Here is a 23,116-nt window from a genome sequence, read left to right as displayed (position 1 = left end):
AGCCTGAGTCTGACACCTTGCTAGATACTTCTTTGCTTTATCTCCCTGAATCTCACATCACTGTAGGTGGTTAGAATCATTCCTGCTATGTTATTGATGGGGAAACTGAGTCTCAGAGAGCCACATGCCCATAAAGGGCAGACCCAGGATCTGAACCCATATCTGTTTGCTCTAAAGGCACTGTTCTTGCCCAAACACGCAGCTCTGCCTTCTGAAACCCTTCCAGAGCCATTCATATAACCCTGCCAAGTGCGTAGGTGCTATTCAATGCTCACCATGACCCACGGAGGTAGGGATGGTAACCCCATTTTACAGATGAGAATATTGAGGCTCAGAAGGGCACAGTGGCTCTGATGAAGTCCCAAGGTGGGATGACAGGTCTGTGGGGTGAGCCCGTGGTCCATGGTCTATCCACCCCCCATGGGTGTCTAACTCCAGCGTGGGCTCTGATCATGCCAGCTGGGCTGCAGATGTCCGTTGGGATCATAACCGAGCTCAGGAGCCTCATGGTACTCATAAAATTGTAACCATTTCCCTTAAATTCATCACTGTGTGCCCATCTCACCTCTCCTGCATTCTCAATAAATTCCTGATCGTTTATTGCCATCCGTTTGGCATTTCACCACCCAGAAGAACTTAGAGCCATCTGCATACTTGGAAAGTTCATGCTGTTCTCCTTCCAGGAAAAAAAAAAAGTGTTACATAAGATGGAGCCCAGCACACTGGTATAGGAAAGTCAGGGAGCCTCATCTCTGACTAAAGAAACTCTTTGCTACCTCCACTCACTGTTTCCTGCTTCATCCAGGTCCAAAACCACATCACAGCTGTCTCTTTAAATATTTTCCCTTGCAAAGCCTTTAAGAAGAATCTAAATGTTATCCCCATGCCCACATAGAATTGCTCTCTCTCCAATGTCTCCTTTGGTTTCTATGAGGAGCGGCTTCTTCTGGAGAACTCTCGGGCCTTCCTCCTGGCGGTCAGTGCTGGCCACTTTGTCCTTTGTCCTTTGGGCAGCGATGGGGGGCATCCTGGGGTACTGAAGGTCCTCCAGGACCCTCTCTGGGGTTCCTGCCTGGCCCGACTCTTGCCATATCTCCATCATGGAACAGGCTCTTCTTTCACTCGTTCATCTTAGGTCATTTAATTTAGTGGTTGTACATAAAATTTGCTCTATTTTTTTTTTTTTGGCAAATATATTCACTAGAAGCCATTGAGAAATGAAGGGAAAGCAGAAAGCTAGGACACCTGACGACCACAGGACAATCGTGTTAACAGTCATGGACTCTGATAAATTGGAAAGCACCCTAAGGATTGTTCCAAACTTTGGCTCTACAGATGGGGAAACTGAGGCATGGGGAGTTAGGAGTTAGGGTCATGCATTCCCTCTCAGAGATGTAGGTAGCAGCGACAGGCGTTGGGGAGCCTGAGCTGAGTGCGCCAAGGTCTTGTTCCCAGGAAGCCAGAAGTCGGCTGACCAGCCAGGAAACAGTCGAGGGATCGGTGACCAGTGGGGAAATGCGGGCCAGGCGCAAGTGAGCAGAGGGATGGGCTGACTCTGCCGGTGGCTGGGGTGGCTTTGAGCCGGGGTGACATTTGAGCTGGGACGGGACTAGAACCTGCTGGCCAGTGACAGGGCCAGCCTGGAGCTCACGCCCCGGCTTGCCTCATCAGCACAGGGCTTTTAGCTCTTTCCACCTCCCAGGACCACTTTGGAGGTTCGCCTCCTACCTGACCACCTCTCAGTCGGGTCATTTCTGCCCCATGCCTCCTTCCCGCATCTCTAGTCTCGCACGAGTCCTCAAGTGCTTCCCAAGGGCGGCAGAGAGCAGCCGGGCAGGGACCGGGGGGCCTGGGGACCCCGCAGGGCCCAGTCAGGTTTGCGGGCCCACCGCAGAGAAAGCTGGCCCGTCCTCAGGAGACCCGGGCTCTCCACACCTCGGGTGTTCACACGCCACTTGTGTGATTTTCACCACAGTCCTTTGAGTTGAATATGATTTCTTCAGAACTGTCTTTGACTCGCTTTCTTTTTCACTTCAAATCTATTTCAAGAGGGAACGTTATTCTAACTCAGGAAATAGAAAACCGGTATCAGATGCCATTAATAGAAGGAGAGACCACAGGAGATAACCCAGCCACGGTGCTAAATTCCGGTCCCCACTGGGCTGGCCCCAGAGCCCTGAGCCCACGGCCTCTCTCTCTGTCCTGGAGATTGGCTCGCGTTCAAGACTTATTTATGACAGATCTGCACCTCCCTGAGGCCCTCCCTTCCGTGCTCACAGGTCAGAATAAAGAACATTCTCCTTGTGTGCTTTCATGTTATTTAAGGTTGTCACTGAACCTTCCTCGTCCCGAGCACCACCAGCCTGGGGATCTTACAGGTTGAGAGCCAGTAACATGGTAGTTTGGCACCTCCAAGATTCATCATACCGACTAGTAAATGTTGACCGTTTGTACGATCCCTCCAGGAGACTGACAGTTGAGCTTTCTTCAACATTTTTCTCCCAGGTGTATACACACCCTTGCAGTCAAGAGTCACGCTATAAATAAATGAGCGTGCCTTCCCGCCTTTTCCTAATGGCACATGACGGTACAGTGAAACCTTCCCAGATGGCCTGAGCTCGTGGGCATCGGCCATGGGGGAGAGCCTGGCTGGCCCCTGGGAGGATGCAGGGGAGCAGCGGGAGGCCAGGGCCCTCCCCTGTGCACCTTCAGGTGGTCTGCAGGTAGGCACCCCATGCCCCATTGGGAACAAGGGCAAACACAGGTCCTTTTCTGTGCGGTAAGAAAGAGACCAGGCTTGGAAGACAGAGCTCAGAGCTCCTTCACACAGAAGCCGAGTCAGTCACACCAACATCTGGCCCTTGGGTCTGCCTTTTCTGGAATAGTGGGACAGCTGTGAAGCTCTTCATTAATGGACTGTCCTAAAAATCACGCCATGTGCCTTCCACAGACCATTAGTGATTTCCCAGAAGGCCTGTTCCAAATATTGATCTGGACGGCGGCCTCTGAGGAGCCCTTTGGCATGAGGACCTATTCAGAGCTGGCCACGGCCGTGGCTGCCAGAAGAGGTCTCTGAAGAGACTATGCATGTTAATGAAGGGTCTTAATTCTTGGCCTTTTACGGAACTGCTTTGCCATTAAAAATAAATCATTCCTGGAGGTTGCATCCCTCAAGGTGTCGGGATTTATTTTTCAGGCAGGACAGACCTGATGTTGGAGATATGACCATTTCCATAGACGCTTCTAACTTCGTTCACGTAAGGCCATTACCTGTCTCACTTCCCCGGAATTGGCATGTTTCCTGAACCTGCAGGAAATTACAGGAAGGTGGGGCGGTGGGAGGGGCTGATCCGGTTTAATTAGGGAAGCTGGGATGTCACTTCTGCTCGTTATTGCATTCTGGACATTGGGACTGCCGGCTGCTAAGTGCCTCCGTGGACCCCTGTATGTGGCCTTTTCTGCATTTTTATTGGCAGCAATAAGGCACTTAAGGTTCTGAAGTCCTCTCCGACCCAACTCTTGCTGTTCTGTCCAGATTTAGTCTGTGTCATTGACACACAGTCCTGTAGAAGTCAGAGGCCGGACCTCTCTGTATGGTGAAAACCATCACCGCAGTAAGTTCAGCTAGCCTCCACCAACTCACACAGCAACAACAAAAAAGTACAGGAATAAAAAAGATTTTTTCCTTGTGATGAGCACCCTTAGGATCTTAACACCTTTCCTGTATGTCCCACTGTAGCATTATCTGTAGCCGCCAGGCCATATGAGATGTCCCTAAGGCTTATTTATCTTATAACTGGAAGTGTGTGCCTTTTGGCCCCCTTCTCCAGCCTCCCTCCCCTTTGGCAACCACAAACTGATCTCTTTTTCTGGTTTTTTTGGTTTTTTTCTTTTTGTTCCTTTTTTTGGGGGGGGGGTTCCACATATAAGTGAGACGCTATGATGTTTAGCACAGTGTCCACAAAGTCCATCCATGTTGTCACAAATGGCAGGATTGCCTTCTTTTTACCGCCGAGTAATATTCTATTGTGTATATTGATATATATACCCCACATCTTCTTTATCCATTCTTCCACTGGTGGACACTTAGGTTGCTCCCATGGCTTGGCTGTTGTGAATAATGCTGCAGTGAACACAGGGGTGCAGATGTCTCTTCAACATCGTTTTCATTGGCTTTGGCTATATTTCCAGAAGTGGAATTGCTGGATCCTAGGGTAGTTCTATTTTTGGTGTTTTGAGGAAGTGCCATACTGTTTTCCTGACTGGCGGCCCCAATTTACATTGCCACCAGCAGCGCACAAGGTTCTATATTCTTGACATCCTTGCCACCTGTTGTCACTTGTCTTTTTGAGACTAGCCATTCTGAGTGGTGTGAGGTAATAGCTCGTTGTGTTTTGATTTGCATTTCCCTGATGACTGTGAGATTGAGCACCTTTTCATGCACCTGTTGGCCATTCGTGGTCATTGGGAAAAAGTCTCTCTGCCGTCTTGAGCCTAGTATCTACTATGACTAGTACTGTGGGAAGCAATTCTGTGTTGTTAGGGGTGGAGCAGAATATCCTTCTGACCCTCCACCTTGACTGTTTTTCTCCAAAGTGCTTGACACAGCTCAGAATACATTTATTTTCTAAGTATTCTGGCTCTGGCACTGGAATGAAATCTCCATAAGGATAGGGACTTTATTTAATTCAGATGTGTCCCTGGAGCCTCAGCGATTGCATGGCCCAGACAATGCACTCAACGACTCTGTTAGTGAAGAAATGAAGGGCTGAGAGCTGCGTGGGCATCAGGCTGATGACAGGCAGTCCTTCTGGGCCTTTGTGTTGCATTATGGGTGGGATCGTAGCAGCCTTCCAGGCTTATCGGGCTTCATCTTTTCTAGGTGCTTCATCTTTTAAAGATGAAAGGAAGAAAATGGATGCTTTGGGAAATATTCCAGAACCTTGCATGCATCTGAACATGACTCTGCAGTTCTTACTACCATGCTTTTCAGGGTTCTTCCATTGAAATGGATGTGAGGACAGGAAAAGCAGTTGTGGCAGGAAGATCTTAGCTAACCACAAAAGGGACCAACATAAAAGCTACTTCCTCTGGCACAGGAGGCCGGGCCCAGGGTGGCCTGGCTGGGGCTCTATTGGTAGGAAAACATTCTGATGTGATGATAAGGACAATAGCCGGCTTTGTTGTGTGCATCCGATGTCATTTAATTCTCCCTGCAGGTCCTGTTATTTCCCCATTTCATAGAGGAGGAAACAGGGAGGTCAGCAACTTGCCCGAAGTCGTAGACTTAGGAAGGAACAGAGTCTGGATCTGAACCCAGATCAGCTTGCTGCTGCACACGTGAGGGATGTTGGTAACGAGTCTGCATTTGTTACGGTACAGACTGAGCAATGTGAAAAAGAGACTTCCAAACTTAGTGGCTTATGGAAGATGAAGGTACAGACTCCCTCTCCCTTACCAGTCCAGAGGTGAGCAGCCCAAGCTGGCGGCTCAGTCTGCTCCACACAGTCATTCAGGGACCCAGGTTCCTTCCACATTGTTGCTCCACCACCTCTGTGGGTGTGGGATTATGACCAAAGCTGGGCTAGCGCCATTTCTGTCTTCCAGGCCGGGGGAAGAAGAAAGAGAGCCAGTGTCAAACAAGCAAATTGTTTTAAAGTGGGTGTCGTAGAAATTGCATACATTGCCTCTGCTCGTGTTCCACTGGCATGAATCAGTGATGTGGCCACACCTAAATGGAGACAAGCCTGGGAAGATGGTCTCTGCCTGGGTAACCAGGGGCCCAGGTCAAATTCTATCACTCTGGACAAAAAGGGAGGATGGAGCTGGGGGCAGCCCATTTGCAATCTGCCGTGAAGATCATCCTCTTTCGTGAGCGTTAGTGCTGGTCTGTTGCAAGGAAAGTGCTATCTCTGTTCATTATTATCACACAGGCATGTGGTCCTTTATTCATTTAAGAAATGTTCTTAAGGCTTTCTTTGGTGGGCAGCTCTGGGGTGAGCAGTTTGGGGGCCGCCAAGAAACCAGAGTCACTGTTTCTACCTGTGGCATAGGAGGAGGTAAGCCCTCAGCCACAACGGAGCAGAGAGAGTGGATTCATGATTGCATTCATTCACTCTCATTTATTCCCACATGTGTCTTTCCAAGAAGGGACTGAGGTAGTGTAACTCTAGCAATGGACAGTTGGCAACTGCAGTTGATAGCCACTATCTCCTTCATCTTCTCCCCCACCCTGGGAGAGGCAGGGCAGGTTCAGAGAAATCACATGGCTGGTGGGGAGTGGAGCCAGGATTAGGCGCCAAGCCTCTAGGGTAGTGTGGTGAAATGGGCATAGCACAAATTCAAGGTCAGGTATATCCAACGTCGAGTTCTGACTCCCCTGCTAGCAAACAGCCTCACTTCTTTGAGCCTCAGTGTCCTCATCTTTAAAACTGGTGCTATGCTTTCTTATGACAGAGAGCTACTCGTAAGAATCTCCTGGCAGAATGGATTCGTCTTTGGTTAAATGGATGCTCCCTAGGTAGGCGTGTCCTTCCCTTCTGGCTTCTTTGGGGCACTTGGTCCTGCATGCTTGATGAGGTCCTGAGAATGCACTGGGAGGACATTGAGGCCACAGACCTCTGGAAGCTGGGCAGGTGGCTCTGCCTGTCCCTCCCAGTCCTCGCCTCCCCATGGGAGTTGGGCTGCTCTCTCATCCTGACCCTGGCTATCCGTGGTCCTGCTTTGGAATTGCTCCCACCTCCTCCTCCCTGCCCCAGATTTATCTCAGGTGCTCCCCGGCTTGGTCACGTCATCCATGGCCTCAGCTCACTGTGGGCACCCTGACCACCTCCACTCTCACCAGGGCCCCAGAGGCCGGAGCACTCTGGGAAGACCCCAGAGAAGAGCCTGCTGGGACAGGAAACTTTGGCAGAGTAAAGAGGCTGGGAGGGGCAGGAGAGGGGCCGGCAAGGTGAGACTGAAGATGGATGAGTCAATTGTGGGAGCAGAGCCGTGGACGACTTTTGGCTGTGAACACAATAGAAAGTTGGGGTTTGTGTCAGCACAGATTTGAGTGGGAGAGGCTGGGGGCAGGGTGTCGAGCTAGAGGCTGTTGCAAGCATCCAGGTCTGGGGTAGCATGGGCGGGGGTGGCAGCAGAGGGAATGGTGAGAACAAACAGGAGAGGGGTGGGCACTCGGGGAGGGCCTGTCTGGGGGAGTCGGTCCTGGGACTCCCTGTCTGGGGGCCAGCTGCTGGAGCCACAGGTATGGTCACAGAAGTGAGGATGAGGCAGGAGTCCACACCGGGCCCTCGGAGCCAGAGGGGACCCAGGGCTTGGAGCCCAAAGCTGGAGGGGGGAGCTCACAGAGATGTGTACCTGTCCAGTGTTCCAGGAATTCACCTTGGGCTAGTCTGAAGCACAAAGATCTTGTAAGGAGTCCAGACCTGTTTTTTTGTTTTTTGGGGTGTTTTTTTGCTTTTTTAATCTAAATCCAGATTTCCTTTCCCCTAAGTCCAAACTACCCTGTACTGGAAAGAATCAGTTTTTCTCTAAACCTGATGAAATCCATCAGTGAACATAATGAGCAGATGTCCTGTGGCAGGTGTGGCTCTGCAGGATGGAAACAAGGGAAAATAGGAAGGCGGTCATTTACTGGCAGAAACAACAAGGAAACAGGTTATTCCAGCCCAGGGTGATCAGGGACTGTGACACAGCTGAGCCCAGGGCCTTGGGAACCCAGCAGGAAGTGTGACGAATTCTGGCTCGATGCTGTCACCCAGAAGGTCCTATTTGAATTGGGTGTTGCAGAATGAGCAGGAGCTCACCAGCCGAAAGAAGGGAGAGGCTACTCCAGAATGTCTGTGGTCACGATGGTGCGAGGCAGCGTAGCCCAGAAGGCTTATAATGTGCCAGAGGTGCTCAAGCTCATCAATAATCAGGAAAACAGGAATTAAAACCACAACAAGATACCATTTCACACCCATTTGACTGGGAAATCTGAAGTCTGACATTACCAAATGGTGGTGAGGGTGTGGGCAAAGGAATGCTTATATCTATAAGGAAGAGTGTAAATTGGTCCCACCTCTTTGGAAAACAATTTGTCATCACCTGGTAAAAGCTGAACATCTTCCAGCCCTATCCAGATATACATGCTGGAGACCCTCTTGCCCATGAGCACCGAGAGCCACACATGAGCGGCCGTAGAAACATGACTTGTAACATACCCACTGGAAACAATCCAAATGCCCATCCATAGGAGGATGGATAATCACATCATAAAATAGCCTTATGCTGGAATACTATACAGTAGTGAAAAAGGACTCTATGGCTCCTTCCCCAAGCATACCGAATAAAAGAAACAATCAAGACCCAGGGGAAAAAAAAGTCAGGGTGAGTCTATGTGAATACATAAAAGTTCAAACACAGGCAAAACTAAACAGATCATTGTTTACCTATATGCCTAGGTAGTAAAGCAAAGAGTGATTTCCCCAGGAGTCAGGACGAGTGGTGACTTCTGGAGGCGGGGAGGAGGTGCACGCATGCTTCTCTAGTCCAGTGATGTTCTGGATGTGCGTGTACCTTTTGGTATGATTATTTAATCTGCACAAGTAAATTCACAATGAGAAATCACGCCAGCCTTGCTGACCTGGCAACACTAACCTTGGTGTGATTGGGATAGGGGCTAGGATGTGCCTGGACACAGGGTTTGGAGACACACTGGGAAGGCTCTTCTGTGCAATATAAAGAATTTGATTTCATGTTGTTTTTGATCTTATGTTGTTTTCCTCATCTGGAATATTTTAGATGAGTGATATTCAGAATAGACAACATCTCAGGTATATAATAAGGAATTGTAGATAACCATAATAAAAGGATGTTCTAGGTCTCAATCCTTTTGCCCTGGATTTCTGCTTTCAGAGACCTTCCAGCTCGGAAAATAGGCTGTGTGCAAAGGAAAGCTAGAATGAGTATTGAAAGGTCAAGAGGAAATGTTATTTAGGAGAGACGATACTCTTGTGCATCTGGGGGACAATTTTCTTTGCCTGCAAAAAGTGAGCTAGTGACTGTGGGCCCAGGAGGAGTCTCGGCCTTGCTCCGCTGCACCCAGCTCTTCATGGGACAGCCACATGGGATGCAGGAGTGAGAGGAGCCAGCAGGGAGGGACTGTCCCAGAGGCTGAGTGGAGAGCAGTCCTGGGATATGTCCTCCACAGAGAAACAAGGACAGTGGGGATGGGCGGGGGGGGCGGTGGTGGTGATGTTGACGTGGTCATGCAGCCCACAGCCCACGACGCGCTGGTGACAGAGTGGCATGACCTGCTTCTCTCCTGCCAACCTTGACTGCAGGCACCACAGTTGCTCGCAGGCTCCCATGAGACTGCCGTGTGAGTAAGGCATTGCCTTCCAGAACCTCTCGGCTTAGCAGGCTAGATAAGGCAGGCATCTGGGTGGCCCAGGGAGGGGAATGCGCTAAGTGACCAGAGAGAGAAATTAGCAGTATGATCAATTAGGTGTTAAAATGCATCAAACTCTTTATCCCCCTCTGTTTCAAGCTGGTTGATACTGGATTTGCTTTTGCACATTTATATGAAAATACATCGTTGCTGTGGCTTGTAATTTTCTAGTTGAACGGTTTCAGGGTGGGCCCACTTTGGAATTTAATTATCCTTACTTGGGGAAGGCTTCACTGAGATTCAGTGCTCAGGAGACTGGATGGCCCCAGGCATCTTGTGATCCTTACCAAGGAGCACCCGTGGCTTCAGTCTGTTGCTGTTTTGAGAGTTGTAGGATAACGTTCTTTTGATAGTCCGGGAATTGAGATGGACCAGTCTTAAACTAAATTCAGCCCACCCACTACTGTGTAGCAGAGGAGTCTCTCGTCCACTGGACACCTAACTAGAGCTTTTGAAGCCAGACCCGGATTTTGGCAACCCGAATGCATTAGCTCCACAGTGCTTTGTAGGGAAGGCCCAAACTAAGTGTAAAAGAGTCAACTACTGATTCATGGAATGCAAGAGGCTGCCTGCTCCAAGTAGCAGTGACATCATCCTAGGGGGAAATTGGGGATTGAAGCTCTGCAGGACCAGCCTTCTCACAACCAGGGAATGTAATATGGGTGGGAATATAATATGCAGCTCTCCAGAATAGGGTGCTGAAAAAGGCTCACAAGCTGCCCGGTGTACAGCAGAGCAGGGAGCTGTGATTGATTAGTAATGTCTGCTCTGGGTTCAGGAGGGGAATAGGGATCCGAATGCCATGCCTAATCACTTCTTAGATACCTCCCAGGTGCTGGGCCCTGTGCTGGGGGCCTGCTCAGGTGCTCCCCCCGTTCACTCTCAGAGTGACTCTGGAAGGAGGTGGCAGTGCTCTTCCTGTGGGCAACTGTTCATGGAAAGGTGCTAAAGAATCAAAAGCAGGATCTGAAATGAAACATGCAGCATGATTATGGTTATAAATTATAATTACAATGGAAAGTCATAACTATACATGTATAATTAAACTGTCAGCAATAACAAACAAATATTAATATATGTGGAGAGGAAGAACCTGGAAGGAAATATAATGTTCATGCTGGTTATCACTGGATATTGAGGTTATGGATGGATTTTATTTTCCTTTAGGCTTGTCTGTATTTTTCCATTTTTCAGAATGACCCACATTCCCTTTTCAAACATACATAAATTATGTGTGTGGGCATGGGTGTGTGCATTTTAAAATATTATATATAGAGAAAGACTTGGTGGCATGCTTTTTCTCTGCATGAATGCACTAAGAACATTAATTACTCCTTCTCAATGTACTAAGGTAGCTACTTAGAGTAATGCTAAGCCTTTTGCTTTATCTGCACTGAAACCTTTGGGCAAGACCTCCCCCGCCCCAAACATCTCCCAATTTCTAGTACTGAACAAATCTTGACCTTCTTTGGAAAGGCTGAGCAAAAGATGAAAAATCACCAGTGATCCAAAAGACTTAGCAGTCCCGAAGAAGGGCATCCTTCTAAGGAATCACAGAAGCAGGGATCTTATGAGACAGTATTGCTACGAGAAATGTAGAAACTTGCCAGTAACTTCTGGCATGATCCAGGAAGACTTGGCTTCCATAAACTAAGAGTGGGCACTTATGAAAAAGGAATAAACTGACATCTGAAAAGACTCCATGAAATCTAGAGCTCTGAGTTTTTTCCAGTCAGGGGGGATGAGATTGTGTGAATAGAGTGCAAAACCCAGCACCTGGCACAGAGACACGAAAAATATGTGGTTTTAACTCTTTTACGTTTTTACTGCAATTCCAGGTAGTTAGGAAACAGTGTCATATTAGTTTCAGGTGTACAATTTAGTGATTCATCCCTTCCATACATCACCTGGTGCTCATCCCACATGCCCTCCTGAATTCCACCACCTACTTCACCCATCCCCTACCCATGTTGTTGTGATTTTTAAAATAAAATTACAGCTATATTCTAACTGACATACATGTTACCTATTTTTCTAACGATTTAGTAACTTTGGCTTCTTAGGAATTATGCTAAGCGGGGTTTTTGAAACCAGCCAGTTTGTGCAAATCGGCCAAGCCAGGGTCTGCCTACCTTCTCAGTAGACACAGGCAGGCTGCGGCCCGAGCCCCAACCACCGCAGTGGGAGCTGATGAGCCAGCCGGGGCCCAAGGTGACCGCGTCCTGCCACGTGCCGGGGGCTGTTCTGATTATTTCTGGGGGAGTTCTTGTGGTTAGCATGTTGGAGCTGGGAAGAGTTCCATCTGGCTCACAGCCGAAGGAATGGAGAGTTCCTCAGACTTAGGTAGGCTGACAGTCATCATCACTACTCCAAATAAAAATGTTTCAAGTATGACCCCCCGGGCAGATGAGGCCCAGTTGCTCATAGACACGGGTGTGCCTGCCTGATGTGAGTTAGAGATAGAAAAACCCGAACACAAAGACCAGAAGCCCAGTAGGTGATCTGGCACGTAACTCAATGGTTGTCTGGAGCATTCTTTCCAAGTGCAAGCCTCCTTTGGGTGTTCTCAAATGACTTGCCTCATACCATCCTGACCCGCATGTAAGGGGAAAGGGAAGCCCAAAGAAGGGAACCAGCACTGAGGCACGTGCAGCGCTAGACATTTTGAGAACATTGTCATTTAAACTTGAAAACCCCTGTGCAAGGAAGGGATTCTCATTCTTCTTTTACAAGGAAGGCACTTGAGGCAGTGAGTGACTTTCTCAAAAACCGAAAGTAGGGTTTGGCCTATGCTGGTACTGAAATGCCCTGGTCCTAGTCCTGGGAGGAAGCTGGGGGTGGGATAATCAACAGTAAAACATATATAAAGCGCCTAGCTCAACAAATAAGAATTTTTCGGCTTTTGCATAGCGGGACAGCTAAGAGATGCCCAGACACTTAAACACAAAAAGAACCCAGTGCCACTCTGTGTCAGGACGTACAATTTGAACTGTGGCTGGGCTGTGCTTACAGTGGAGGCTCTAGATTCTTCTCAGAGTGCTTTCAAATAGGAGGCTGCACAGACAAAAGAGAAAAGAAAGAGAGAGAAGGGAGCAGGGAGGGGTGGCTCTCTAGTTCCTGGGGCCGGGGAGGCACAGGAGGGGCTGGGAGACCCTTCAAGGGTTCTACTCTTTTAGATGGTCCGCAAGCAAGCTCCTGATGGAAGGGCAAGCTCAGAACATGGGGAACGCGGGAATAAAGCTCAGAGGCCTCCACTTGCCTTGTTTTCTATCTCTGGGAGCATTTTGGTATTGGGAGCGTGTGCTTCCTCGAAAAGAAGAGGAAAACGGACCAGGTGCTCGGCCAGCCAACCCTAAGCATGCACTTTGGGGACCCCAACAGGGCTTTCCAGTGGGGAAGGGAGGAGAGGGGGGGCCACAGCAGTCCCCAGGGGTAAGTAGAGTGTGGGGGAGCACGTATGGGAGAAGGGGTACAAGCTCTAGACCAGAGTCACACAGGAAATGGGCAGGCAGATGGGAGTGGGGCAGAGTAGGGGCCCCGAACTAGAGAGCCAAGCATTCCGTGAGGGGTGGAGTGGGGAGGCTGTGCTGTGGGACATGGGGAGGTGAGAGGAGCTTTCTCCACTCTGACCTCCCTAGAGCCGTAGAATTATCTTACTCATAGGATCCTTAGATGACTTGACACATAGCTGGTCTGGCAAATCATTGATAAATGAGTGAATGGCTCAGTACATTTATTTCAGGATTGTAGAATAGAAGCAGATCTTGGATAGGTCATCTCCAGCCAGTTTGGGGTTACTAATGTCCTTTGTGGCGGCCCCTCTGAGCAGAAGCCACTTAGAGCCCATCGCCTCTCTAAAACACAAAGAGCACTCCATTTCCCTCTCCCGTGAGATCATCAGAATTTAACATACTGGTTATGAAAGAGGGTCCTCTGATCGAATTTTCTTCCCTCGAAGATTGGCATCTGATTGAACATTTGTGTGCTTGTTCCCTAATGTGTAAAGCGACAGATAACAGTAAGTGACTTTTCGATCATGCCCAGTGATATAATACCACTAGCTTGCATGGACTGCGGGGATTCCTGACCTCATCCTCAGGACCCTGGCAGGTAGGTGCTATTGTTGGTGCCCATTTTACAGATGAGGAAACCGAGACAGAGAGAGGCAGAGTCACTCATCCGAGGCCTGTGGCTAGTGAGGGCCAGAGCCAGGATTCAGGTCCAGACAGTGACTCCAGGACTCCAGGCCACTCCACGCTGCCTCCCCGTACTTACCTGTTAGCACTGCTGTCGCTGATGGGGGAAGGGGATGCCAGTTTATCCTCTTTCCATGATCTGTATTGAATGCCTTATCTGCCTAGACAAGCTCTTCTGTTTTATAGCATTCTTTATGATAATAAGTAAATAAATAAGTACGATGTGGGGGCTGACAGCAGCATCTGAAAATATGCTGGTTGCAAAGCTGTTCTGGGTTCAAGGTTGTGCACATTTCAAAAGGCATGTTAAAAGGCTTAAGGAAACTTCCTCTGTGGCCTTCTAAAAATTATTATAATTTTTTTTCTCCTTGGAAAACAAGGAGATTGCAGATCTGCCTTTTAAATAAAAAGAACTAAGATGGGGTTGGGTTTCAGAGATGTGTAGTCTAATTCCCATTATGCTTCTGAATCTTGAGTTTGCCTTCCAGCCATAGGCGTGTGTCCCTCTGACTTGTCACAACCTAGCCAGAAACCTTCGGCACGTCCAAGACCCTGAGAGTGTAATCAGGTTCTGTTCCTGCATCTGGGGGCCCCTGCAGTCTAGCTCCTGTCCCCACGGTCCCCACTCGGCTGAGCTTTGCTCCCTCCTGCCCTCCTCTGGGCCACCCCCTTCCTCAGAGTCTCATGAGTCTGCATTGGCACCCTCACACTTCTCATGGGTCATCACCTCCAACGCCCCGCTCGGGTCCTCCTCGCTGTCCTCCTTCTCCTGTCCCTTTGGGCCAACAGCTGTCCCAAGCTCTCGGTTGAAGTCTTTGGATCCAGTGCAGATGACAGAAACCTCCGTAGCCAGGCAAAGAGAAAGGGAATTTACTGGGGGGAATCAGGGGCTTTCAAAGTAGTTGGAGGGCCTGCAGGAGTGGCCTGTGGGCCTCCAGGAACGCTCCCCTGGCTGTTCCAGCCCACGTTTGTCTCTGTCTCCCCTGAGCCACTTCATTCCCTCATTCATTCACTCTGTCATTCATCATTCAGCATTTATAGAACGGAGGCCATCCTAGCTGCTAGGGACAGGACACCAGGACGAATCAATAAAACATAGCCCTTGTCCTCAAAGAACTCGTGGTCTATTCACACTAGATGTTGATGAGTCCTGGATAAAAGAGATGGGAACAGAGTGTTGTTAGGGCTTCAGGAGGGAGCAGCTGGCTCAGCCTGGGAGACCCCAGAAAGGCTTCAGAGTTTGGAGAGTGCAGGAGTCGAACCTGAGCCAAATCATGGGCAGAGGCAGAGGTGGTGGGCTGAAGAACCAGATGTCCTTCTTTGGTTGGTGTACAGGGTGGGAGAGGGGTGGGCTGGGGCAGGAGGCCAGAGGAAGAACCTGGTCAGGGCGAGGGGCTTTGGGGACCACCCCAGCACGGGCCGTGACATGATTGCCTGGCATCTTCCTCTCGCCAGGCTGTCACGCCATGGTCCCGAATGCGCACCTGAGAGCCAGTCTGGCTGCGTTCAGGTTCTACTGAGTTCTGAACCTACAGGCTGTGTGACCTCAGGCAAGCTGTTTAGCCTTTCTGGGCCTCACTTTTCTCATTGGAAAAATGGGGAAGATCGCTGGACCCACCTCACGGGGGTTGTTGTGAGGGTGAAACGAGTTAGCGCATAACACACTTAGACAAACATCGAGCCAAAGTAAATATCAGCTGTCAGCATCGGCTATTATGTAATGCCTGACTCGGCACCAAGCATCCTGCCGGGTTATTTTCCATAAATTCTCTCAATCAACCCTCACAAAGACCCCGGGAGATAGGCATTATTGATCTGTTTTACTAATGAGAAGTCTATTTCTGGTTCCCCCTCTGAAACTGTAGACCCCTTCGCGGGTTTTGTTCTATTTTGGTCCCCGCCACACACTCTTTGTGCCACGGGAACCCTGCCAGAGATGGAGAGGAACAAAGTCAGCCTGGTGCTCTGCAAGAGGAGGGCAAACGGTTAAATTTGGATTCCAGCAGAGCCCGTCATGCTTCTGCTTTAGTTATGGGAAAGGGGTCCAACTGAGCCTGACAATCCCACTCACAGGCCCGATGACAAACGTGCCGGGTGAATTTTTTTTGAAGTCATAAAATTTGGCAGGAAGGAGTTGGGTGGATGTGGATGATGAAGTGAGCCACCCAGTTGCCTGAGTGGGATGCCTTGGGAGTAAGCGAGAACTCACGGCACATACTGCCCCCAGAACAGGCAGGCGGAAGCCCTGCGCCACCTTCATTTGAGGACACTCTAAGGGTCTCTGGGGCTAGTGTTCTTCCCCTCCCTGGGTCAGATGCCACTTGAGCTGCCGCCTGCTGGTAGGAATGTCCACAGGGTCCACCTGATACATGGGGTTCCTCCCACAAATCCTGGGTTTCCTGAATTTTTCCTAAAAAATGAGCAGAACATTTCTTCAGCTGGGCATTCAGCTCTTCCTTTGATGGAGCTTTGCCATGGCTTTGGAAAGGGCAGGCAAGAAAGAGGCTGATGTTTTCTACTCAGTGCCAGACCATGCCAAGTGCGTGAGGTGGTTCATTTTAACCTCCTGACAGCCTCGTGAGGAAGGTGTTGTGATCCCCCCACAGACATGCACATGGAGGGGAAGAGGTCACAGGCAAGTCCATAGTCCTGCAGGTGACAGATGGCGGCGTCCTTGGTAGAGGGGAATGTTTTTCATTCCAGCACCCGTCCCTGTCTTTCAAGGCGTTGGTGGCTGCGGGCTTGTTTCCCGCCCAATTCCCGGGTCCCTTCCCAGTGTGGGTCCGTGAATGGGCCTGACATGCTGGGGGGGGGGGGTGAGCAGGCAGAGTATGTGACAGGAAAGTCAGAGGCCTCAGCCTTGAGCCGCACAACTTCACATACATTCTCTCATTTCATCTCAGAACCCCAGTGAGGAGGGGCTGTGTCCCCATTTCACAGGTGGAGAAACTGAGGCCCACAGAGATCCAGAAACCAGTTTATGGGAGGGCTGGAGTGTAAAGCCAGGGCTCTAGACCACAGGCATGCATTCTGTGAAGTTCTGCGGTATGTTCATATCAAGGGCTGCATATGCTTTGCTGGGAGTTGCCCCGCCTCCCAGGGCCAGATGCCAGGCAGGCCATCTGCTCCTGGGGCTGGGCCTCCCCCTCTGACAGCCATTGCCTTCTCCCAGAATGACTGTCTCCCAATGGGCTGCAGCCATTAAAGGAGTTCCAGGAGAAAGATCTTCACCAGCCTCTTCTGCAACCTAATTTCTGCCGCTGTGGGTATTGCCTGGTCTCGGTAAATGGCCCTGCTAGCGTTCTGCTTCTGTTCCCTGCCGAGGTTGCAGAATGCCAGGGTTGAGGGGGGAGGGCGGCGGGAGGGGGAACCACACTGTGCCTAGCACCTGCTGAGAGCCCAGCCTGCAGGTTCCTTGACAAACACCATCCTCCCTCTCTCCCTCAGTTCTCCCCACAGCAGCCCTGGAAGCTTCAGAAGGTCAGATCCGTTCACTGCCTGTGCTGAGCCATCCTCCATAAGGAGAACCCCCCTCCCCGGTTCCTTGCTCCCGGGGCCCTCCAGGCTCTGGCTGCTTCACTTCTCAGAGCCCTTCCTGGCTGCTCCCTCCTGTCCAAATAAGGATCCCTGCGGTCCCTTCTCTTTTCTGTCCCTGGCGCTTGTCAAATTACACACCTGCAGCTGTCTTCTCCACTGAGCACCTGTCTGTCCTGCCGGACTGTGAGTTGTGTGAGGGCAGGGACAGTGCTGTTTGTCCCCTTTGACATGTGGTAAGCCTTGAGTCAGTATCTCTGGGCGGCCTCAGTCAAGGTCCCCAGTTGCTGCCGTCCTGTGAGTGCAGGCTCCAAGCCACCAAGTGACTTGTCCAGGGCCACGTGTGGTGACGCCCGCAGTCAAACCCAGTCATCCTGGCTTCTGCCTGCTCTATTCCCAGCCTCCTAGCAACTGGGGTGCTTATTTAACCACATCTCGGTTCCTTGGTGCTGTATGTTTTCAGAGCCGAAACAAGAATCACAACATCTTGTGAAACCCCAAAGGGGAAGTTGCAAGTGGAGGTCAGCATCCAGTGGTGAAGGAGGGAGCTCCATCAGACAGCCCCAGGCAGGGGGTTCCCCTTCTCCAGGAGAGCCAGGGCCTAAATGCACACAGCTTGGGGTGTGGCCAGATGTGCCCCTGGTGCTGGGAGGGGTGGGACCTAGAAGTGGGCCACTGGTGACTGGGGAGCAAACAGTGGGTGTCACACCTACAGCAGGTGTGCGGGGAGTGGGAGCAGGGGTGTCCCGACAAGTGAGTGGGACCAAGCCATGGAAAACCCATGCCAGCCTGACTTCCCGATGTGCCTGCCCCTGGGTGTGAACTCCAAACCCGGGGGGCTGCAGGGTGGGGTGGGTGGAGGGATCCAAGCCCTGGGGGGTCATCCAGTCAGCCAACAAATCCTTACTAAGCTCCTACTGTGCGCCAGCATTTTCGCCGGCTGAGGATATAGCAGTAGGTGACAGTGTTGCCTTCATGGAACACATTCTAGTTAGGGGAAGCAGAAGGAAACGTGGTAGTGGAGAAGTAGTTTGGGACAGCGACACGTGCTCAAGGGCCTCTTTCCACTGCAGTGCCCACAAAGGGCCTGAGATCCACGTGACAGAGCCACCACCACGTGCAGATTGGAGGGCGGGGTCCCCGGTAGACGCCTCAGCAGAGGCAGCGGCTCCCAGGTGGGAATGGGCTCACCGGGGCTTGCCGGGGTGTGCACGCCCTCCAGGTCCGTGTTCAGTGACAGCCCGCTAGCCTGAAGCCGGCCGTGAGAGAGCATTTACACTGTGGAGATTGGTAAACACTGCAAATCAGGACCCTCCCCCCGCCCCGCACCCCACTTGGGGAACGTTTAACAGTGCACCTGAGCATTGGAAAGGAGGCTACAGGCAGAGGGGAGGGGGGAGGGGAGGATGTTATCACAGAGGCAATAGCTTTGTTCTCTTGTGGGGAGAAGTCTCTGAAGGGTTTAAGGCAGAGGAGTAACGTGATTTGACGTTCACTTTGCCAGACAGATTCTACAAAACAAAGACTCTGGGCCAGGGGGAGGGGGAGGAGAGACTGATTTATCAGAACTGGGGCCCGGGCACGAGCCAAAGGCACAAACTAAGGAGAGCCGCACTTACCACCGGGGCAGCTTAAGACCATGCGTCTGCTGAGATGGCTGGTCTGGCTCGGGGGAGGGGGGCGTAGGGGAGAGGGCCCACAGAAGCCTCAGCTACCTGCCGCGGGGGCAGCCAAGCCAGCCGGCTTTGTTTCCAAAGGCAAGGCAGCAGCAAGCTCTGGAAGCGTCTGCATCCTACAGATAGAAGCTGTGGTTTGCCCAGCATGTTCCCTGGGGAGATGAGCGGCTCCGAAGTGGCTGTGAGTCTCCAGGCCAAAATGGCTACATTCTTGCCACTGGTGAGTTCCACGTGGCATCTGAGCAGTACGGTAGCCCAAGCCCCACGCTGTGAGAAGCAGGAGCTTCTCCACCTCCTCTGCGCATTAGAACCCCTGGAGAGCTTTTCCCACCCCTGACCAGTTAAACCCAGAGGTTCTTCTGGGGGTGGGTCGGACCCAGCCTTAGCATTGCTGAAAGCTCTCCAGGAGATTGCAAGTTGTAGGCAAAGTTGAGAACCACTGGATTGGAAGACATTTCTGTAGAGTCAGAGGCCCAGTATTTTTCCACATCGTGTCTCGGGGGTAGATCCTATTAACAAGCAAGTCCGGGCATACCGGCCTTACGCCACTCCTTTGGGCGCGGAGTGAGACCCTGCAGGCCCTCCGCCGGGCGAGTCCCGACGGCAGCCAGAGGCTGACTGCAGCCTGGCCGGCTGGAGCGCTGGTTCATCTACATTAGTTGTGGGCTGGATTAATGCAGCAGCTGCCGCATTCCCAAAGGATGTTAAAGTGCTTGTGCCATCCTTTCTGGAAACCCTGCCCCTTTTGCAGATGGGAGTTGACTATTTAGAGGTTCTGGCATAATCCTCAGTAGCTGAGAGAAAAACCCATCAGCCAACCCCAGAAGTGTCAGGTTTGCGCAAGTGGAATCTGCCCGGATTGATGTTTGATCTAGAGCAGGTGGCTGGGCATTCCAGGAAGCAGCGAAGAGGGTGTGAAATGTGTCTCTTATATTTTTCAGGAAAGGGTAGAGAGAACAGATACCAAAGGCAGATGAGGTTAATGCTGGTATTTTGTGCGCTGCTCAAAGAATAAAATGCGTAAGCATGGCAAAACCAACTGGCACAGTTCTGCCCCTTCACAGCCTGGCAGAGAGGAGTGGTAGAAAGAACACAGGCTTTTGAATGAGGTGTTCACTCCCGTCATACATATTTACCCGTCCTTGTTGAGTACCACCAGGCTGAGATACGGCACCAGGGTTCTGCCAGGAGTAAGGTGGACGAGAGGAGGAGAGAGCCAGGAACCAAGCAAACAAGTGAATGGCAAGACGATGGCATCCTGTCGTGAGCAGTTACAAACCAGTGCTGGTGATGCTCAAGTGTGCTGTGTGGTGAGGGGCCAGTGCGGGTCAGAAGGGCCCAAGTGGGGGAGGCCACCCTAGGGGGGATGGAGGAGAGGCCTCTTTGAGGTGATGTCTGTCCTGAGACCAGGGCATGACCAGCAGCCATGGGAGATCGGGGGAGAGCATTCAGAGAGAGAGGGTTGGCAAGGCCAAAGGCCCTGAGAGAGGAAGAATCAGGTGCTGCCCGAGCATGGCGGGAGGTAAGCTGGGGGCGGGGGGGGTGGTGGTGGCAACAAGGAGTGGCAAGGCAGGCAAGGGTCAGGTTGTCTTATATTCTGAGCCCACTGGTGGCCCGCTGGAGGCCCTAAAGCCGGCAATGACATGCTCAGACCTATATGTTACCAATTTGCTGTGCGACTTAGGCCATAAACTTAACTTCTCTGATTTTCATTCTCAGCTGTAAAGAAAACAAAGCCTAAGATGACGATAGGGTTAGAAATCTTGTATATGGAATTAACAGACGAAGTGATGTGTCGTGAATACTCAGGAAAACGGCAGCTGTGGTGCTCCCCTTCTCCCCCTCCTCCCTCCTCACCCTCCTCCCTCTTCCACCCCTCCTCCTTCCTCTCATTATTGGCAGAAATTGGATGGGTGTTGCTCACAGCATTCACTCTTTGCCCGAAGGGGAATCTAGCATCCTGTGGGTCTTATGCCAAGACTAGGAGTCTTGACAACTGTCTGTTTGAGAATTTAAATGCTCTTTCATTAACCCCCACCACGGGCAGGCTGACTCTGGCTAGTGCAGAAGCTGGGGCAAGCCATAACATGGTGGTGCTACTGTTGGGGTCCCAGAGTCGCCCTGCCACATTGGAGGTTGTCTGGAGTGACTGAGTGCCCAGCCAAGCTCTGCTTCAGAATCCTGGGGCTTCTCCTGCACAGATCCAAGGTGCAAAAGATAGCTGTTTCTTGTAAAACCTCACAACCTTCCTTCATTCAGAGTCTCCACCATGAGCTCAAAACCCTGCTAGCTACTAAAGAAAAGGCAAAGGCGAAGTCTTTGCATGTCCTCGAGAAGGTTGTAACTGGAGGTGGCAGTAGGCAGAAAACCGCGGCCGCCCCTGCGTCAACAGAGGGATTACAGAAGCCCAGAGGAGGGGGGAGACTTAGCGGAGCCTGCTGGAGGCTCTAAAATCCTCCTCAGAGGAGGGAACCTTTGGGCTGGGCCTTGAAGGAAGGGGAGGAGTTTGCCAGCCGGAGAAAGGGGGACGAGAGAGAATACCAGGTGCACAGGTGAGGCGAGTCCCAGCAACCCGGAGAAGTAAACCATGCCCCCCCACACACAAATGGAAAGAGCTGGATGTCAGTTAGGATTCTTGTCATCACCAGTGACAGAAAACAGCCCAACCGAAGGTGGGGGGTGGGGGGTGGGTGGGGGTGGGGGCGGGGGGAGAGCGCGGGCTTCAGGTCGGGCTGGATTCAGGGCTCCAGCACCCCCTTTAGGACTTGCTGTCCCTTCCTGATATGGTCTCTCCTTTGGGTTGACTCCTCTGTTTTGGCCCCAAGGCTGGAGCCCCTTGAGGCCCACAGCCTCTGCAGTTCACACCTGGCGGGAAGCTGAAGTCGCTTTCTCCTGGCTACCTCGGCCAGAGCTCTAGGGTCCACTCCCTGTCCCGGAGGCAACCACTATGGCCACGACCATGGCGTGTCCTGGGGGGCTGAGAGCTGGTTCACCGCGATTTGGTCTTCCACTCGTTGCTGGTGTCCTGAAAACTCTGTATTGCTCAGGCCGTGCTTGGTGCTCTGCCGCCTTCCTAACCCAGCTCCCTCTCCCCCCCTGCAGGGCCCTCATCTTTGTGTCCCATGGAGCCGGGGAGCACTGTGGCCGCTATGACGAGCTGGCTCAGATGCTGGTGGGGCTGGGGCTGCTGGTGTTCGCCCACGACCATGGTGAGTACCCCCCAGGCGACAGGGCCCACGCTGCCGGCCGGCGCCCGACAGTTTGGGGGACCCCCCTTTCTATCACCCCACCTCCCTCATCCCTCCTCCTCTGTTATTCTCCTGTGATTCCTGCAGTGACACTGGGAAAAGACATTCTCCATGGGATGTTTCTGAGTAAAAAAAATAATATGTAGTTAGGTAAACAAAAAAATATGTCTGACCAGCAGTTTCTGTTGGGTCTGGGATTGAATGTAGGCTGATTAGAAATCTCTACTGAAAAAAAACCAAAGCCAGAATCTGTTTATACAAGAACTTGCCCCAGGCCAAGGAATCCTCTCTTGCATTTATAAACCGCTTTCTGCACAAAACGGGCCCCGGTTTTCTCCCAAGGGACTTCAGATGGATGTGGAGTAGTCAGTGCAAGTACAGTTCAACCCCTTTCACCACAAGACACTTACAAAGCATTTCAAACCAGGAGAATAGGAAAAATCTCAAAGTCCATATCGGTCACAAGAAAACCCCAAACAACACACACACACACACGTCCCCGGGCCGATTCTTTGTCCTTTAATAAAATCCACAATAACTGTCAAAATGCAATGTTTATTGCCTAAGCCCGTATGTCATCCCTTCATCATTTTTGTGACATTCTTCATGGTTCGGAAGGCTCCCAATTTAGATCTTCCCTTGCCTAACAGTCTTTAAGAATGAAGTGTTCCCTGTGACTGAATGTGGTGATTTCTCCACAGCTTCCATGTAGAAATCTATTGTCTTGGCTCAGATCCAGCAATGTGGCTGCTATTTTATGTGGTTTGAAAATAGATAATTAAGTGGCATTGCTGAAAAGAGGGAGAGGGGACCAGTGACAGGGCCTGGGAATCCCTGAAAGGGAGAGAATGCGAGGAGCAGGGGAAGAGAAGCTTGCTGGGCTGGGGCATTTTGTATATAAAGAAGTGGAAATGTGGATTTACCAAGAGCCCTTTTTAAGCCAGATATGTGCAAACATCTTCATAACTGGGAATATTGACTAAATTCTTTCTTATTATGGTTGTAATGTTCTTTAGTGCTTTGCAA

At 51.1% G+C, this 23,116-nt stretch overlaps 1 protein-coding gene across 1 annotated transcript in view; it reads left to right on the top strand.

Annotated features, from left to right (window-relative positions):
- MGLL (monoglyceride lipase) overlaps nt 1-23,116 on the top strand; it is a 113,841-nt gene that overhangs the window by 19,112 nt on the left and 71,613 nt on the right. Inside the window, exon 3 of the mRNA XM_034998285.1 lies at nt 21,945-22,051. Within this exon, the coding sequence (XP_034854176.1) occupies nt 21,945-22,051 (107 nt within the window). The remainder of the gene's footprint in view (nt 1-21,944; nt 22,052-23,116) is intronic.

The sequence above is a fragment of the Mirounga leonina genome, unplaced genomic scaffold (genome assembly GCF_011800145.1).
Source record: "Mirounga leonina isolate KUSES-001 unplaced genomic scaffold, KU_Mleo_1.0 Mir_94, whole genome shotgun sequence".
Lineage (NCBI taxonomy): Eukaryota > Metazoa > Chordata > Mammalia > Carnivora > Phocidae > Mirounga > Mirounga leonina.
The sequence above is the reverse complement of the archived record's forward strand: the minus strand, read 5'-3'. Positions and strand labels throughout refer to the sequence as shown.